At 34.8% G+C, this 17,198-nt stretch overlaps 1 protein-coding gene and 1 long non-coding RNA gene across 3 annotated transcripts in view; both read left to right on the top strand.

Annotated features, from left to right (window-relative positions):
* Positions 1-374: 374 nt before the first annotated feature.
* On the top strand, positions 375-2,795 carry LOC140794267 (uncharacterized). Its single transcript, XR_012110099.1, has 2 exons — positions 375-600; positions 2,372-2,795. It is a non-coding gene; the product is annotated as an uncharacterized lncRNA (long non-coding RNA).
* A 2,598-nt stretch (positions 2,796-5,393) lies between these two features.
* LOC140793381 (callose synthase 3-like) overlaps positions 5,394-17,198 on the top strand; it is a 28,677-nt gene continuing 16,872 nt past the window's right edge. The window contains exons 1-16 of one of the 2 annotated variants that reach the window (XM_073144830.1): positions 5,394-5,577; positions 5,676-5,876; positions 6,176-6,276; positions 7,842-7,966; positions 8,064-8,157; positions 8,289-8,399; positions 8,490-8,606; positions 8,700-8,792; positions 8,887-8,978; positions 9,231-9,357; positions 12,275-12,412; positions 12,502-12,578; positions 12,661-12,751; positions 13,370-13,489; positions 13,665-13,779; positions 16,499-16,833. In XM_073144830.1, the coding sequence (XP_073000931.1) occupies positions 5,687-5,876; positions 6,176-6,276; positions 7,842-7,966; positions 8,064-8,157; positions 8,289-8,399; positions 8,490-8,606; positions 8,700-8,792; positions 8,887-8,978; positions 9,231-9,357; positions 12,275-12,412; positions 12,502-12,578; positions 12,661-12,751; positions 13,370-13,489; positions 13,665-13,779; positions 16,499-16,833 (1,926 nt within the window). In that variant the 5' untranslated portion in view covers positions 5,394-5,577; positions 5,676-5,686. Of the gene's footprint in view, positions 5,877-6,175; positions 6,277-7,841; positions 7,967-8,063; positions 8,158-8,288; positions 8,400-8,489; positions 8,607-8,699; positions 8,793-8,886; positions 8,979-9,230; positions 9,358-12,274; positions 12,413-12,501; positions 12,579-12,660; positions 12,752-13,369; positions 13,490-13,664; positions 13,780-16,498; positions 16,834-17,198 lie in introns of both variants that reach the window. The other variant, XM_073144831.1, reaches the window with a different exon arrangement.

The raw sequence follows: 17,198 nt of genomic DNA, 5'->3' as shown, positions 1-17,198 counted from the left end.
ATAAACTATTGAGCGACTCAGCTTGTCCTGGGACCAATTATTTTTCTCACCAATTTCCAACAAGGTGATATAGATAGTGAAACCATGTATGTTTATTTAAAGATCTAATTGTGAAATGTTTGTCTAATAATGTTTACGTGCCTTGTTTAAATAGAAAAGGACAAAATATATGTGCATCATCAAACCATATAAGCATCCATTATGGTTCTCTAGCCCAAAATATGGTTATTAAATAAAGTCGGTGTTTAAACTATTTCTTTATTTTCATCGTCTTCAGTTTATAAAACCGCAAATGGATCCGAATCCAATCCAAGTTTCGGATCCGAAGAAATCGGATGCGGCTATAGTGATAGGGCCTAATCCAATTGAAACTCACCACGTTTCGGCCACACGATTACTTTATTTTTATTTTTCTGGTGCGCCACCACTCTGAGCTGCGTCCCTTCCACTGCGACCGCTAGCTATGTCTTCCCTCTCCATCACCACCATTACAATCTCGGCTCTAGGGTTTCGTCGATCCCCTTTCCGGGCCCGAACACCAACAGCAACCTACCTCCTCTCGCCTCTCTCGAACTCCCTCTACGTGCCCCGCCGCTTCGGGTACTTCTCTTTCACTCGGTGATGTTTTTTGGATTACGAATCGCATTACGCATCCAAGGTTTCTCGTTCTTAGACTAACTCCTTTGGATTTTATAGCTCAAAGTCTGGATTTTTATTAGCATCAGACCGGCCATTCCCACAAAATGAATGCCTGAACTAGATTCATTGGATAGATATGTGATTTTTACCGTTTGATGAGTTCCAGAGTGGTAGTAAGATGAGGTACATTGTATTTGATGGATCTTGATGGCAAACTATGTTATTGATAAGCTCTGCGCTATGTAGTTACTTATTGCCCTTTTAGCTTCCTTGTTCTTGTTTAATTTGCTTCTAGTTTCTTACAGTTAAAAGTCTTGCATCACAGGACAATCTGGAGGACTATTAGGTTTCCTTCTTTCCGTGACACATGATGCCCCAAAGTTGTCACTGTGCTATCTTCTTTAGCAGGATATCAAGCCCTTTTTTTTTAATTTTAACCTTGGATTCCGTTTCCATAAAATATTTGCCTCATCCACCTATGCAAGCATTGTGGGACAGTTCTAAGGGTTCTACACCAAAGTAATTCTCTTAACTAACCGTCATTCTTAGGTGTTAGTGCGATTTCAGATTCATACTACTTCTATTTTAGAAGTTGATCACAATTTCTGGAGTAGAGGAGAATTCATCTCATTAAGGAAGTCAATATAATTGAAAATATTAGTTGTAGAAGTGAATTCATTATCTTTTCAGTGCAGGCAACAAGTATGCATCAGAACGAGTTTTCATGTATTTAATTTGGCATTTGCGATATTTTAATGCATTTTATGAAAAAGTGTGTTTTTTAATTATCTTATTTATGCATGAGTGAGTGGAAGCATGACAGCTCTACATTGTCATATGTTAAAGGCATCTGAACCTACTAAAGTCTAGTCGATAGATATTATTATGTGTATACATCTTGATGTGGAGTGGATTAAATAGACAAATGAGAACTTGGGAAGTAAAGGAATCTAAAGTTGTTTTAGGAAGCACCAACCATGGTTGAAAGTTTTGATTTCTGTTTTGACTGCTAGAAGAAAATGCAAGCTTTGGGCTGAAACAGAGCAGTTTCAGCTGATTGTGATCTGGAGCAAGATCAAAATAAGAAATATTACTGGTTTCTTCCTTGATAAATAAGTTCCGGCCTCATCTTTTGATGAGCTTCATCTGGTACCATTTTGTCTAACGTGAAACTTTAGAGTTCAGACTATGACACCAACTCAAAAGAAAAATTATAGAAAGCAAAATGATATTTAGAAACCTATGTAACTTTAGCCTTTTACAAGCATGTATTAGGGGGGAAAGATTAACTTAATTGTTACCTCTCTTTTTTTTTTTCAAGAAATTGAATATGAGTTTAAACATCTTTTCACATTTGTCTCTTACAAGCTTCCACGAAGTTGAAAATGAACTTGTTTACTCCCTCTGTCTGTTTTACCATTTATTTTCTGGGTTTGGGGGAATTTAGATAAACTAAATGATTTAGCTACGGCAAAGACAGACAGACCACCTTTTAGATGGTTGTAGCATGGTTATGGCCATGTCTCTTTTTAATCTACCTAAATCATTTTATTTGTCATATAATTAATTCAGACCAGTTAAAGATCTATAACTTTGCTAGTCATACTCTATCAAAAGAAGTAGGTAGGTTTGTGTTTACAGTAAGCAAATATTTTTCCAATGCTGCAACGGGGTAAATCCTTATTGTACATCTTTTTCCATAGATTCTCAGGAGTATTAATTGTCATTTCAGGTTACTGAATACTGCAAGCTTTCATATAAAGGACAAATTTCAAGTAGTTTTTGCTTCAGAAACAAATCCTTCTAATGCAGAAGCCACGGGCAAAAAAAACAAGGCCAAGAAAAACAGCTCAGAGGTTGCAGATGGGCCGCCACTCCTCACAATTTTGGCGGGTGTTATAGCATTTTTGCTCGTATGTTGGGCTGTTGGGTCTATCATTATGTGGCTTATTGGCTTGATTGTTAATGTACCCCGTTCTTAAATATTCTAATTGGCGTATCACATCCTTTCAGTAGTATATATTTTCCTTTCATCATCAGGAAGTTTCTCTTAACTGTGTTCCCTCTCTTTTGTCCAAAAATAAGCAGCCAATATGTTATTCTCCTGATTTCACCATATGAAACTTATTTATGCATTGCCAGCTTGTATTCCATCATTCGGTTAGTCATCTAAATGCAGTAATTGCTATTCAGGTTTCACAAAAGTAATACAACTACAGATCTCAGGTTGTCTTATCAACTATTTGCAATCTTGCTATTAGCTACTGACCAAGTTATTTCAGCATTTGTCGAAGAAATTATGCTACTTACCGCCTTCTCAGAGAGATAAAAGAAAAGTTATGCTACAGCTCGCCTATATGTAGAGCAGGGCAGATCTACAGGTGATTTTGAAGAATGGTGGAATAGGATCACTGTTACCAGTGATTGATTATAACAATGTTGAGCAATGATCTGTTTAGATATTTAATAATTTACTGTAACTTTTGTTGTCGGCTCACGAGAGAGCAAGATTACTGATCTACTGATGCTTATTGAGGTAAGCTAGTTTGCATATGGCTGAGGTTGTATTTGCTAAGATGTCCAGTATGATACAATACTCTTATGATAAATAGCTTTTACATCAGCCAATGCCAAGAGATACCTCCAAGTTCTTCACACGCTTACCTATCTCATTACTTAAAGATTTTATTCTGTAATATATATGGTTGTTGTGATGTCTCTTTCCTTGTGTCGTCTTCATCTCTCTTTCTTCCTGGTGGATTGCTGATCAAGTCCCATATATATGTTAGGATTTTTTACATTATTACTGCTAAGAACTTTTAAAAATATTATAATTGTTATTTCATTGTTTAAAATAGCATAGTCGCCATCGAAATTATTGGGCCCTTTTAAAAATGCTACTCTGGTATTTAAATCTAACTAATCATAGCTAAAATTTAATTTATATTAAAAATAGTTATCTTTTCTTTGTATAAATTATTTAAAATAATTCAAAAGTTACCGAATCATAATATAAGAACAGATTTATCTTTCCGTAAGGAAAAAAAACAATAATATATGCTTTAAATGGTAAACTTTAAGAAATAAAAATATTTTAGTTATTTATATATATTTGTTAACTTTAATAACTATCGATTATGAATATTCTATGAATTGCTCACTATAATAATAATTCTAAAAGAGTCAAAAAATTTCTGTTATAATTATAATATTTTAAAGAACGAGTTGCTATGATATTTAAGAAGTTTTAAGTAATTTTAAGTAAAAACTATGATATTTAAGGAATGCAGTGGCAATTATGATATTTAAGAAATTTTTAGTGATGGTTATGTAAAATGTCCTACATATTATTGAAATTGACTGCTTTTAAAAATTGATCAGGATATAATTGATCTGAGACCTATCGCAGTTTAGAACCACGAAAAGTTGGAATAATGGCTCTTGAATTTAATGGCTTTTTCCATACCAGAGAACTAGTTCTTTAGATTGACTAGGTCATGAATGCTCGCAATTTAATTCTTTCAAAAAAGATTGGCATATTGACATATGCTTGTAACCCGGAAAGCTTCTTCATTTCTCCATTTGAGTTTAACTCAATTAGCTCTTTTTTTTTTTTTTACTTTCATTTTTAGATAAATAACAAATTGCCCCTTTGGTTTAGATTAATACAAAAACTTTTAATTTTTCAATCCAAATTTAACATTAAAATAAATTGTAAATTTATTAGAGAGATTTTTTTTTCCCACCGCAATGAATATTAAAATGTCAAAACCATTCTTCTCCTTCCATTAAAATTTATGCATATCCTATTCTTTAACTTTCCTCCCTCTTTTTATTTTCTTATATCTAAAATTACAAGCCTCAGATCATATATATTATCTAACTAGTACAATGTATCTCTCTTGAAATATATAATCATGAAATGAAACTTGAATTCCCCCCAACAGAGAGGACGAAAAACAATTCTTATCAAACTTAAAATGTTGGGTAGAAGATTATTATATATTACACGAGTATTATAGTAATTTATATATTAAAATTGAGTAGAGAAATTAACAGTTTTATATTAGTCTAGATTAAGAAATTAACAAAAGTTGATTTGAAATTTACCGTTCTTTCTTTTGTTTGGTGGTGGTTGGGGAGGATGCATCTCCCATTTAGGCGAGAGTAATGCACTTCTTCAATCTGATGACCTCCTATTAAATATCAACAAGATGCCAGGACAAAGTTGGCCAAAAGGCCCACAACCCACAAGGGATGACTCTCTTGTCTTCTTTTTTTAAAAATTTATTTCCCTATCCTATTAAATATCGTTTAGACCACAACTACAAGAGTCTTTTTTTATAACATTTGCGATTGCCTAACGAGGGTAGTATTGACGTATAATTTGTGCATAAAAAAATCATTTCTTTATTCCTCCACTCGTCTCCTTTGCCTAGGAAGATCTTATGAATGATAACAGTGCAATTGAGTACAGTTCATTCTTTGCTCTTATTAAAAGATAAGTAGATTATTATTATTATTAGGGGTGTTCTTGTCATTTAAAATTATATGTAAATATCACGCCAGTAGTCGAGTACACAGTGTATACACCGCCCTTGGCCGCGGGTTCATAATAGGAAGACGACAAGAAGTGGCAATCTCGCAATAAATTAAAATTCTCCGCCCCATTTCTAAATACTCTCCTCCAATGGCCCCACCCCTCCACTCTATGGCCTTCTTTCTATTTTGGCCTTCCTTGTTCCTTACCCTCCTCCAACGAACGTCTTCTACTTCTCATACTTCCGCGCCTTCTCTTCTCCATTTACCTCTCTCCCGTTTCCTCCTCAAACCGTGATAAGGTTTACGTCCGCAACCTTCTTGAACCACTCGTCTCTCTACCTTCTCCCATGGCGAGATCATTGCCGAGCTGAGGTCTTCTTGTCCAAGAACGAGAAGGTGACGGCCCTTTCTTTCGACAAAATCTTCAGTTCTCGATGCGGGTTTCTTGAGCTCGAACTTTATTGATCGAAATGAGGGTATATTGCGTGAGGTAGGTCGTTTCGTGATGTCGTCGTCGTCGCACGGGGGTATCTTGCGACCGCCGCAGAGGAGGATTTTGCGGACGCAGACGGCCGGGAACTTGGGGGAGTCGATATTTGATAGCGAGATCGTGCCGTCTTCTCTTGTTGATATCGCTCCTATTCTACGCGTGGCTAATGAGGTCGAGTCCGGACGTCCTCGGGTGGCTTACCTATGTGAGTTCTTTACCTGAATTCTTCTCTGCTTTGTGTTTTGTGCTTATTGTGTTTTCTTATAACTCTATCTATCTCTGATTCAGTTGTCCAATTGTCCCTAGTCGTTATTGCTTCTCCTTTCCTTGCTCTAAGCACATATTCTATGCATTGCTGATTCAGTTGTCCAATCATATTTCTTTATGTGATAACTTTATTAGATTCAAGACGATATTTTATTTTATTTTATTTTATTTTTCTCCTGCTTGAACAAGAATCTTCTATTTCATTTCATTACTAATATTCATATTATAAATGGGTAGGCCGATTCTATGCATTTGAGAAAGCTCATAGATTGGATCCAACTTCAAGTGGGCGGGGTGTTCGTCAATTCAAGACAGCACTTCTGCAACGGCTGGAAAGGGTGAATATTCTAGAACTTTTAAATTAGTCCATGGTCATTTGATTACTCGTTTGGTGGACTCTTTTATTTTTGCACCAGGAAGTCGGAGATAATTTTACTCATCTTCTAGCAATATGAAGTAAATGTTTCTGCATATCTCTTGAAGTTCATTTTGCAGGAAATTAGGTCCTAAGCATTCTCTAGTATACAGACAAACTGGTCTTGTATTCTGTTTATTGCAAGAAATTTCTGTATGGTATCTCAACCTTATTATTATTTGTCTTGTTGTAAATCTTGCATAAATTACAATGTATTGTCACTTAGAAGAATGAATACATGATGTTTGTTCCCAAATTTAGTGAGCCTGCAACTTGCAAAAAGTGCATACCTAAAAATTCATGTACCAAATGCAACTCCAACATTGAAGATGCTATAGATGCCAGTATAGTGAATATTCTACAACATTGTTTTGGTACAATTTCTCTAGATAGGTAAGCAGCTTCTTTACTAACCTAGATGAGCCTTCCTATCTGTCCATAGAAGTTGCCAAGTATGCCTATTTGAGAGAAATTGTAGCTATGCATTACAGCCTAGCTCCTTTTAGTTTTATTTATCCATACAAAAGTCTCCTCAGCTCTCAGTCTAACAAGATCAATTTGTGAATTTTCAGTTGCACTTGGGGATTTGGTTGAGAATTGACTAGTAGTAAATGACTCAGAGTTTTACCATCACTTTAGGTTAATGTGCAGGATTGTAAATCAATAATATGTGAAAGGTTATCAAAATCTATTGTTTTGTTTTATCACATTACAAGAGGGGCAAAGATTAGTTGTTGTAGAAGAGGATGCATTACTTGGGGAATTCTTTTCACAGGAAAGATCAATGAACACATGTAACCATGTATGGGATATGAGTTGGACAAATAGAGGACACCTATGGACTCTTCATTTGATTTTTTGCGGATTAATTCTAAATTCAATTCTTCAAACAATGAGTCAGTAATTTAAATCTGGAAATTTTTTGAAGACCGAACATCTCAATGGAATGTTAGAAATTTATATCTTTGGATGAACCATGAAGTTTGAATGGCAAAAGAGTAGTACTGACGACAATTATGTATCATTCAGTAAGTAGACACTACAGCCAATACTTTGGGCAAAATTCTGAGGTGCCCAAACATTTAGGTCAAGCCTTATTTATTTTTGTGGTAAAAGTATCAAATAAATTGTATATCCAAGTGTGATGATAAAGGATATACACTTGGAGGATAAGCAGGTTGGAAAGTCGCACATCAAAGTATTCTTCATATAATGATGCTTATAATTTTCTTTGGCAAAAGTATACCATCTATTTTTCTGATAACTGTTTCAGGATGTTTTATTTGTATGGATGGATAATTCACAATCTGTAGTTGCAGGGTTAATCCTTAAAATTTGCTTTATTCAATATGCAGTTTTCGACAAATATATGAAAACAGACAGCCTTTCGTGTCTTATCTTCTTAAAGATTGAACTAATTGATAATATTAGTCTTATTAAATTTATTTAAAAGATATGGAGACATTTCTTTATGTCATACTCTGTTAGGAGAATGATCCGACCTTGATGGGAAGGGTCAATATCAATGATGCACGAGAAATGCGGGGCTTCTATCAGGAGTATTACAAGAAATATGTTCAAGCTCTTCAAAGCGGCTCTGAGAAAGCTGATCGGTAAGTTAGATTCCAATTGATTTTGACATTTAAGTGCATCACTCTGTTTGTTCCTCTTTAAAGAAGAAATTGATAATTGGTTGGTTTTGACATTTAGGGCTCAACTTACCAAAGCATACCAAACTGCTGCCGTTCTATTCGAGGTGTTAAATGCAGTCAATCTAACACAATCTGTTGAAGTTGATCATGAGGTTTGTAATAGTTACGTCTCTAGTTCAATGTCCTTCTGGTATTATACGACTTAAATTTCCTAGCTAGATCAGATTTTGTCAATCTACTAGTCTACTACTATTGTAATAACTAATAACCGGCTCTCTCTTAGATATTGGAAGCACACCACAAGGTCGAGGAAAAGACAAAGATATATGTACCTTTCAATATTCTTCCTCTTGATCCTGATAGTGTGAATCAGGCCATCATGCAGTATCCTGAGGTTTTTCTCCTGCCTTCCAAATCCAGATTATTCTCTTAACTAAACAATCCAATGGAAGAAGTCCTCTGACATTCTTGTTGAACTATTAAGATCCAAGCTGCTGTTAGTGCTCTTCGCAATACAAGAGGCCTTCCATGGCCTAAGGATCAGAATCATAGTGATAATGGGGACCTTCTTGACTGGCTACAAGCTATGTTTGGTTTTCAGGTAAGCAGCTTGGATTTATCATGTTGATTGTCTTCTGTCAGTCACTTTCATGTCCTAACAATGACCTGCATTTTTTTGAAAAAAAAATTACAGAAGGATAATGTTTCTAATCAGAGGGAACATCTGATAATGTTACTCGCTAATGTTCATGTACGCCGATTTCAGACGTTTGATCAACAACCTAAGGTTCTTCCTTTTATTATGTAAACTCTAAGATTGAGTTAGTGTGGTGTCACTGTTTCACCTTGGGTGATGAACTTACTTGATCTGTTCTGTAAAGTTGGATGAAAATGCATTAAATGATGTGATGAAGAAGTTATTTAAGAACTACAAGAATTGGTGCAAGTATTTAGACCGCAAGAGTAGCCTTTGGTGAGTATATCAGCATCTTCGTTCATTGTTATATATTTCCACAGTTCTTTTCTGCAGTTATCGTTCATACATATGTATGTTTATAACAATTTATATTCACATAGATGTATTAGTACAGATTATTCTTTATCTTTGCCATCTGTTCTTGGAATTCATTAATCCAATTTTCAATAATATAGTCAGTCAAATATGTCCATTTGTGCTTAAATTTTCTCACAAACTGATTCTGTGTCTCTACTGAATCATTTTAAGGTTGCCAACTATCCAGCAGGAGGTGCAACAACGCAAATTACTATATATTGGCCTGTACCTTCTTATATGGGGTGAAGCCGCAAACTTGCGATTAATGCCAGAATGCCTTTGCTACATCTATCATCATGTATATTACCAATAGCCATTTACTACTTACTGAAAAAATACGCTTTTTGTTTCATTTTACTTGATCCTTGATAGCATGACATTGTCCTGTCAATAATATGTTATTAATTCTATAATATTTTACTCAAATATTTTTCACGTGCATTTCCTAACTAAATATACTGAGTAAAAGGCATTCACAGTGCACAGGGCTCACAACTGAATATTATATTCTAAACATATTATATTCGCTATATTAGCAGCTAATGACAACCATCTCTCACTCATGGCTGTCCTTTTGATGATGTCGAAATTAGCCTGCACCCTGTGCTGAATAGCCTTAATCTATCTTGGGACTAAAGAGCTAAAAATATTGAAAAAATAGCAAATAAATGGAGTATGCTAGGAATTGGACCCAAGCTGGCTAGCTTAAAATAAACTGCCTTAACCACTTGTGTTACCTAAAACTTATAAAATTAATATTTGTCTATATGTATATATAATACCATCTCACATATTATATATCAAGTCTGTTCAACCCGAACTCGAGTGAGCTGACTCTAGCTCGGCTCATTTAGAGTTTGAGCCAAGCTCACAAACCTCGTGAATCGGCGAGGTTTTTTTATAGCCCTAGTTTGAATGCCTCTCCAATTCACTCGGGAAAATTCCCGATGCGTTCGAATGCCCGATGGATGCCAAGTTAATTAATTTCATATTTTAATTAGGTTTTGGTTGTTTTCTATTCTTAAATGACTAGTATGTTTGAGAGACTATATATATGTTGTTTTACTTGAGTTTATTATGCAATAAAGTATCTCATTATCTTTTCTCTTCTTTCTCAAGTCTAGTAAAGGGACTAGGGTTCATGATCTCCTTTCTATTCACCATTATTTTGCTGTGATATTGCTTGATAGTGTTTTGTCGGGTCGAAATTTATCAATTGGTATCAGAACATTTGTGACCAGTTGACAAAATTTCGTTCTTCAACTTGCCGCAAGGTTTGGAAAGACGTCAAAGACATATGCGGCATTGGTTGAGGACCGTCTTGATACGCTGGAGTTGACTCTTCATCAACAAACAAGGAAGTAATTAGAGCATGGGGAAGCTTCGCATCACGGAGACATTGGCCTAGATAGAAGGGAGATCGGCGGCCACTCTTGCTAGGGGATTGAGGGCGGCCAGATTGGGGGAGTTAAGCCCCGAGTCACTTGTCTAGACTTTCTTAAGTTCTTGGGAGAAGATCCTACAGGTTGAATATTTAAGGTGGAATAATTTTTAGCCTACCGAAGGGACACAGCCAACGGACAAGTCCAACTGAGTTGAATGTTAGAAATTTACCTGTCTAAACTTTGATGTAGCTGTTATATTTTGTTTAGGCTTAGGTTTTATGTGGTAGTCCCCTGGTTTGTTTAGCCTAATTGGTTGTTTTCTTTGAGTAATGGGGGAACATGCTGAACTTGGAAGGTTTTGTCAGATCGAAACCTCTCTTGTACTGGTGATGATGTTTTATTTTGTTTCAATGAAACATGGCTCTTGCCTTTTGTCAAAAAAAAAGTTAATTAATTTCAGATTTTGATTAGGTTTTGGTTGTTCTACTTGAGTTTATTAGGCAATAAAGTATTTTCTTCTCTTCTCTCTCAAGTCTAGCCAGGGGGCTAGGGTTTGTGATCTCCTTTTCTTTTCATCATTATTCTAGGACTAAGAATTTAGTGGTACATGCAAATATGCTAGATGATTTTACCCTTTTGTGGTTAATGCATGCTTAGTTTATCTAAATATATTCAAAATCATTTTGTATGGAACTATGGATAAAGTTAGACTTTAAAACAATGTTTGTTTCTTTTTGGCTTTGTCAATTCGCCAACTATCCTAAAAGTTTAAGATGTTATGTAATAGACTAACACTATATAGTATGTCTTTAACAAGCTCCCCTCACATGCAGTACCTAATACCGCATGTGATAGATGATTAATAACGAGATGTATGACCCATTATACTGTACGTGAACAGATAGTAGATAACAAGATATACTATCAATCACACTGCACTAGAATAGATACTAGAAAATAGGGAATAAAAGCGAGCTAATGAGGTTTGAACCTATGACCTCTAGAAAAGTTGGCTCTTGATACTATATTAACTTGCCAACTACTCTAAAAGTTTAATTTATTATATAATAGATGAGCAATGTATGCCATGTTTTTAATAAGCTTGTAAGCTCATAAAGCTTAGAAATTCGTGCTTCACTTGTTCTCGTAGGCATTGTTTCAATGTAGTAGTTCCATACTTCCAATTACCATGGTCAATCCTAGTAGTTCAGCCTATTGAGCAGTTAGTAGTTCAACTTACTATGAAGTACAAATATACTTGCTTCTCTGATGTAAAAACACAAACTGTCAGGAAAACCAAAATGTGATTTTATGAAGTTTGGAAAATAAGTTCTAGTGCTTATACTATGAATTGATCCCACCCATTTAATCTTTTACCAAATATTACCTTTTACTTGTGACCTTGTGTAACTCAGCTTACTTATTAAATGCCATGCCACTACTTGGTTGGCAGGGTAAATGGAGTTGTGCTAAGAGTTTTTGTACTAGAACAGACATAAATCAACCCTTCTGAATTTCCTGGTAGTATGTCTGAAATGTAAACATGGATTACTGTCTGGTGATAAAGAACTAGTACACTCAAATTTTCGGCCTAATACAGATATAATGCACTTATTATGCCTTGTAGAAACAGTTAGAGCATTTGAATTTTAGAAAGATTTAAGTTGTGCTGCCACAGAAATTCAATTTCTTAAGATGGATATTTTTGTAAGTTTTATTAGGTAGACTACAAGTTGAAACTTTTCCATGTAAGTCTGTCTGAGGCTATGCAGCTATGTTTCTCATCCAGGGAAGTGGATATGCTTTTAATGCTTTTGTGTTTCCTTCTAGATGGCATTTGAACTCTATGGTATGCTAGCTGGAAATGTGAGTCCCATGACTGGTGAATCTATAAAACCAGCCTATGGAGGTGATGAGGAAGCCTTTTTAAAGAAAGTCATAACTCCGATTTACAAGATTATAGCCAAGGTATACCACTTTCAACCTTCTTTCTGTTTACTTAGATGAATTGTTCTACTATGCTCTTATGTTAATATGATAGAATTGATACTGCTCAGGAAGCTGAAAGGAGCAAAAGACAAAAATCAAAGCATTCTCAATGGAGAAATTATGATGATTTCAATGAATATTTTTGGTACAAAAGATTTCATCTGCACAGTTCTTATGCATTACTCTAGTTTGTTGTCATTTTGACATCTTCTTGGTAAAATATGCAGGTCAATTGACTGCTTTCGCCTGGGTTGGCCAATGCGAGCTGATGATGATTACTTTTGCGAGCAACTAAATTCACTTAATGAAAGACATGAAGTGAGATACAATTTTATTATTTTCCCCAATTTGTAGCTCACCATATATTTGTTTCCTCTGTGTAGTAGTATATATCGCTCTCACTGTAAAGTAGACTATAGGTAGAAAGATCTTTCAATTGCGGTTTGTTTGTACAAATACTAAATGCATGTGAGTAGTCTTATAATGTAAAGTGTATTCTGGTCTTCTGGAGCTTTTTCTTCTCAGGTAATTGTGATTTTACTTTTATCTAAATGCTGAAGAACTTTAGAATATCATTTGTGAATATTTGAAAATTTGTAGAAACTACCGTATAGCAGAAATGAACATTTATTAGGAGTAAGATAAGAGACACACTGGTGTATGGTTTTAAAAAATAGAAAATAATTTGTGAGATTATACTCTACCTATTTTATTGGTTCCTTGATAGAGTTTTAGTAAAGCAAACTAAAGTAAGTCCACATAGCACTTGACAGAGTTCTTAGAAGTAATCTTGAACTTTGCATGCACATTATATCTTCCTATATATGTCGTGATTGGGAAATTTCTTTCATGGGAGAATCATAGCATGAAAGATGTAGCATATGGCCCTATAAAAATGGTTCATAATCTAAAGAGAATTTGGGCTATATGGTTCAGGAGATCAAAACTGGAGTTGACAGATGGAATGGGAAAGTCAATTTTGTTGAGATACGCTCATTTTGGCATATTTTTCGAAGTTTCGATAGAATGTGGAGTTTCTTCATTTTGGCTTTGCAGGTAATTTCTGATTTTCTTATCTTTTACTTTCAGCAATATCTAGAATAAGTTAATCTTTTCTTATCTTCTAGTTTCTTTTGAAGTGAATCTTTATTTTAAGAAATGAAGAGGAAAGAAAAATTCTAAAGTATTATCTATGATGGTTTTCCTTTAAATTTTTATTTGTGTGTACTAGGTAATGATCATTCTTGCTTGGAATGGTGGTTCACCAAGTGGTCTCTTTGATCATGATGTGTTCAAGAAGGTCTTGAGCATTTTCATTACTGCTGCTATATTAAAGCTAGGACAAGGTAAAACAAATTTGTGTTGATCTTTTCTGTTGGCTTTTTTCTGCTTTCTATTCTCTACTATATATTTTTCATTAAGCGTGTCTTTTAGTTCCCTTATTGGCTATTTTCCTTTATTTTTCTGATTTTGATTAGTTGTCATCTTTTTAGCATATAATATTTTTCCATTTCTGTATCACTTTTTATATAGAGATATCTTCAATTGCTTCCCTATAAATTGCGCCTTTATACCTCTCATTGTATAAATATCTTCAATTGCATGTCTTATAAGTCCGAATCTAAGGACTATTTATCACAATCCGAAATCGGAATCATGACTGGCCATATACCTTAATACACTTGAGATATACAAAGTTTTAATTAATATTTTTCTAAGTTCTCAAATGACAATTTAATTATGAATATCTAACTCCAATAAATATAATCCAACAATAAAGAGAAGACTAATGTCATCATTAATGTGTCTCCAATCAAAGTAAATAACAGATAATTTAGAATAAAATATCTAATACAACTGATAAATAAAATAGTAAAATTCTAAGTGGAAGTAGGGTCATGGTGCATCTCGCTCAGTTGTCACGTTGATTAGTACCTAAAATATTAGAAAAAGGAATCCATGAACCAACAACTATAACTCAGTGAATGATATCCACTTAAAAGTCAAATAAATCCTAATCAATAAGACAATTTTAAATAAATACAAGTCCAATATTATAAAGAAAAATCTCACTAAGCATGCTTATGATAACAATAATATTAACGACACAAGTAATAACAGAGTAAGTCATATCTCATAACATGCTTTGTGTTAATATGCTAAATTTTTCTCAATATTAATGATAATATCATATGTCTCAACTTGGGACCATGCCCGAGTCACCTCGAGATGCGCTCGACTTTTTTTTTTCTTCTTATAGTTAATCCCGTTATGGTCACCAGGAGGTGTCACGATGTGATAAATATACCCTGTCTCTTCCCCTAAGGGTCACCGAAAGGTGTCACTATGTGATAAACTCACCCTGTCTTTTTCACTAATTATAGAGAACGATTAGTCACCTCAGGGAGAAATCTGATCTAGCTTGGGACTGTGCTCTAATTGCACTAGAGTCACCTAAACAGATCATATGATTAAGAATAGATCTGTCCCCTAGATTATTTTCTAATTGCACCAGAGTCACCTAAACGGATCATATACTGATCAGGTATAGGTCTGTTCTTTGAACTGTTCTCTAATCGCATCAGGGTCACCTAAACAGATCATATGCTAATCAGGTATCAGTCTATTATTTGGATTTCAATATAGACTGAGTCACCACAGGGAGATGCACGAAGAATATCTAGCTTGTGTTTGTTCTCAAAGATATCAATTATATTTTTTCACTAATGTTCACGATCATTTAAATGGCTATATGTGCGAAGTATAACAATGCACTGAGTCTTATATTTGCACATAGAATATAATATATAAATTGCACATAGAAATATAAATATATAATATTTAATTTGCACACAGAACAATACATGATCATATAAAAAAATATAAAATACACAACGGATAAAAATGTGAGTGAACCTACTCACTTGAGTCCAAGTGAAACAACGGAAATCTCTAGTCTACGTGCTAAAAATCACCACCTTTAATAATAAATAAATAACACAATTTTTATTTAATCAATAGCATGATTTCTAAATTTAAAAACTAATTAGATGGCTAAAAGTATGGGCTAATTTAAGCTCAAAAGGTTGGACTAGGCTGCGACTGGCCCGCAAGCCCACACAATTCATAACAATCGGGCTAGGCTAAGGCCCAACCCACCACTAAACATGGACTGGGCTGCGGGTTAGCCCATAGCCCACAACTCCTTAATTTGGGTTGGGTCAAGTCCTTGGATCTGAAATCCAAACCCGAACCTGAAAGATAAAAAGGTTGACTCCGGTTGAACCCGAGCCCAAACATGCCTTCTTCCTCAAGAAAATCGACAAGAGGAAAGAGAGAGAGAGAGAGAGAGAGGAGAGGGAGAGAAAGGGAGATTGCCGGCGATCACTGTCTTTATTATTTATCTACATTCTATCATACTAAGCACATTTCAACAAAAGTTTACTTTGTTCAGATATGCCTAATTCATATATCACCATTCAACAAGTACTTAATTTTCTAAATTAAAAGTCAGTAAATCATTACATCTTTGAGCCCTCTTTTTTCTCTATGCATCTTTATGGCTTTGTTTTGCATTTCAACTTTCAAAAGTACGATCACAGCGATGCAATTTTTCAGTGGTAAGTTAGCTTATAGGTCAATATGGCTAAAAGAATAGGGTTGGTCCCTTCAATGATGTTATGCTAAGGCCCAAGCTTGGGCTAAAAAGTTGACCACAAAATGTCATAGCACCCTGCAAGGCAAGCTTGCCCAAGCACTTTGCCGGGGAAGTTGGATTTTGAATACTTTTTACTCTGAGACTTGAAGCAACATCAACACAGCTAGTGAGCATGTACATATGCACATGTACATGCATTACTATAGATGGCTATTAATTTACATTAGCATAATTTATTTTTTCAGTAAATATGCTGTGGATGGTCATATTAACAGAGGAGAAGATGCCTTGGTGGAAATTCCCTACCTTAGTTTCTGTGCTTGTTATTTCTTTCCATAGTATTGTGATTGCACCTTTATTGCTTAAATAACTATTGAGTTGGATGTTTTTGTGGTATTGCTTTTCAGCTATCCTAGATATAGTTCTTAGCTGGAAGGCAAGGAGAAGTATGTCTTTTGCAGTTAAGTTGAGATATTTTCTAAAGGTCATTTCAGCTGCAGTCTGGGTGGTAATATTACCAGTTACATATGCTTATACATGGGAGAATACTACTGGAATAGCAGGGACTGTCAAAAGCTGGTTCGGATATGGTCGAAATCGACCATCACTATATGGTCTGGCAGTTGTCATATACTTGTCACCTAACATGCTTGGAGCTTTATTATTCCTCCTCCCATTCTTGAGACGAATGCTTGAAAGTTCAAACTATAGGATTATAATGCTCATGATGTGGTGGTCTCAGGTGGGATTTATTTACTATCTTGTTTTATGCATTTAATCCTTTTTCTGGCTACCTTCTTTGAGTAAAAACTGACTATCACATGAGTTTCTTTGTTGTTCTTCTTTCAAATGTCTTTGCTAATTCATCAATTATTCTAAAAGCTTAAGATGTTGAAGACCGTGGTTTTTATGTTTTATATTCTAACACTCGCCCTCACTTATGGGCTTGAGACATTTTGATAGGCCTAAGAAATGAACTTAATTTAAATATGTCAAAATTTTATATTTTTAAATGATAGATGGGTTTGATAGGATTCAAGCTCAGGGTCTCTTCTTTGATACCATATTAACACACTAACTGCTTAAAAAGCTTAAGTTATTAGAGAG

Source organism: Typha latifolia, chromosome 8, assembly GCF_019914945.1.
Source record: "Typha latifolia isolate L0001 chromosome 8, TyphaL0001v2, whole genome shotgun sequence".
Taxonomy (NCBI): Eukaryota; Viridiplantae; Streptophyta; class Magnoliopsida; order Poales; family Typhaceae; genus Typha; species Typha latifolia.
The sequence above is the reverse complement of the archived record's forward strand: the minus strand, read 5'-3'. Positions and strand labels throughout refer to the sequence as shown.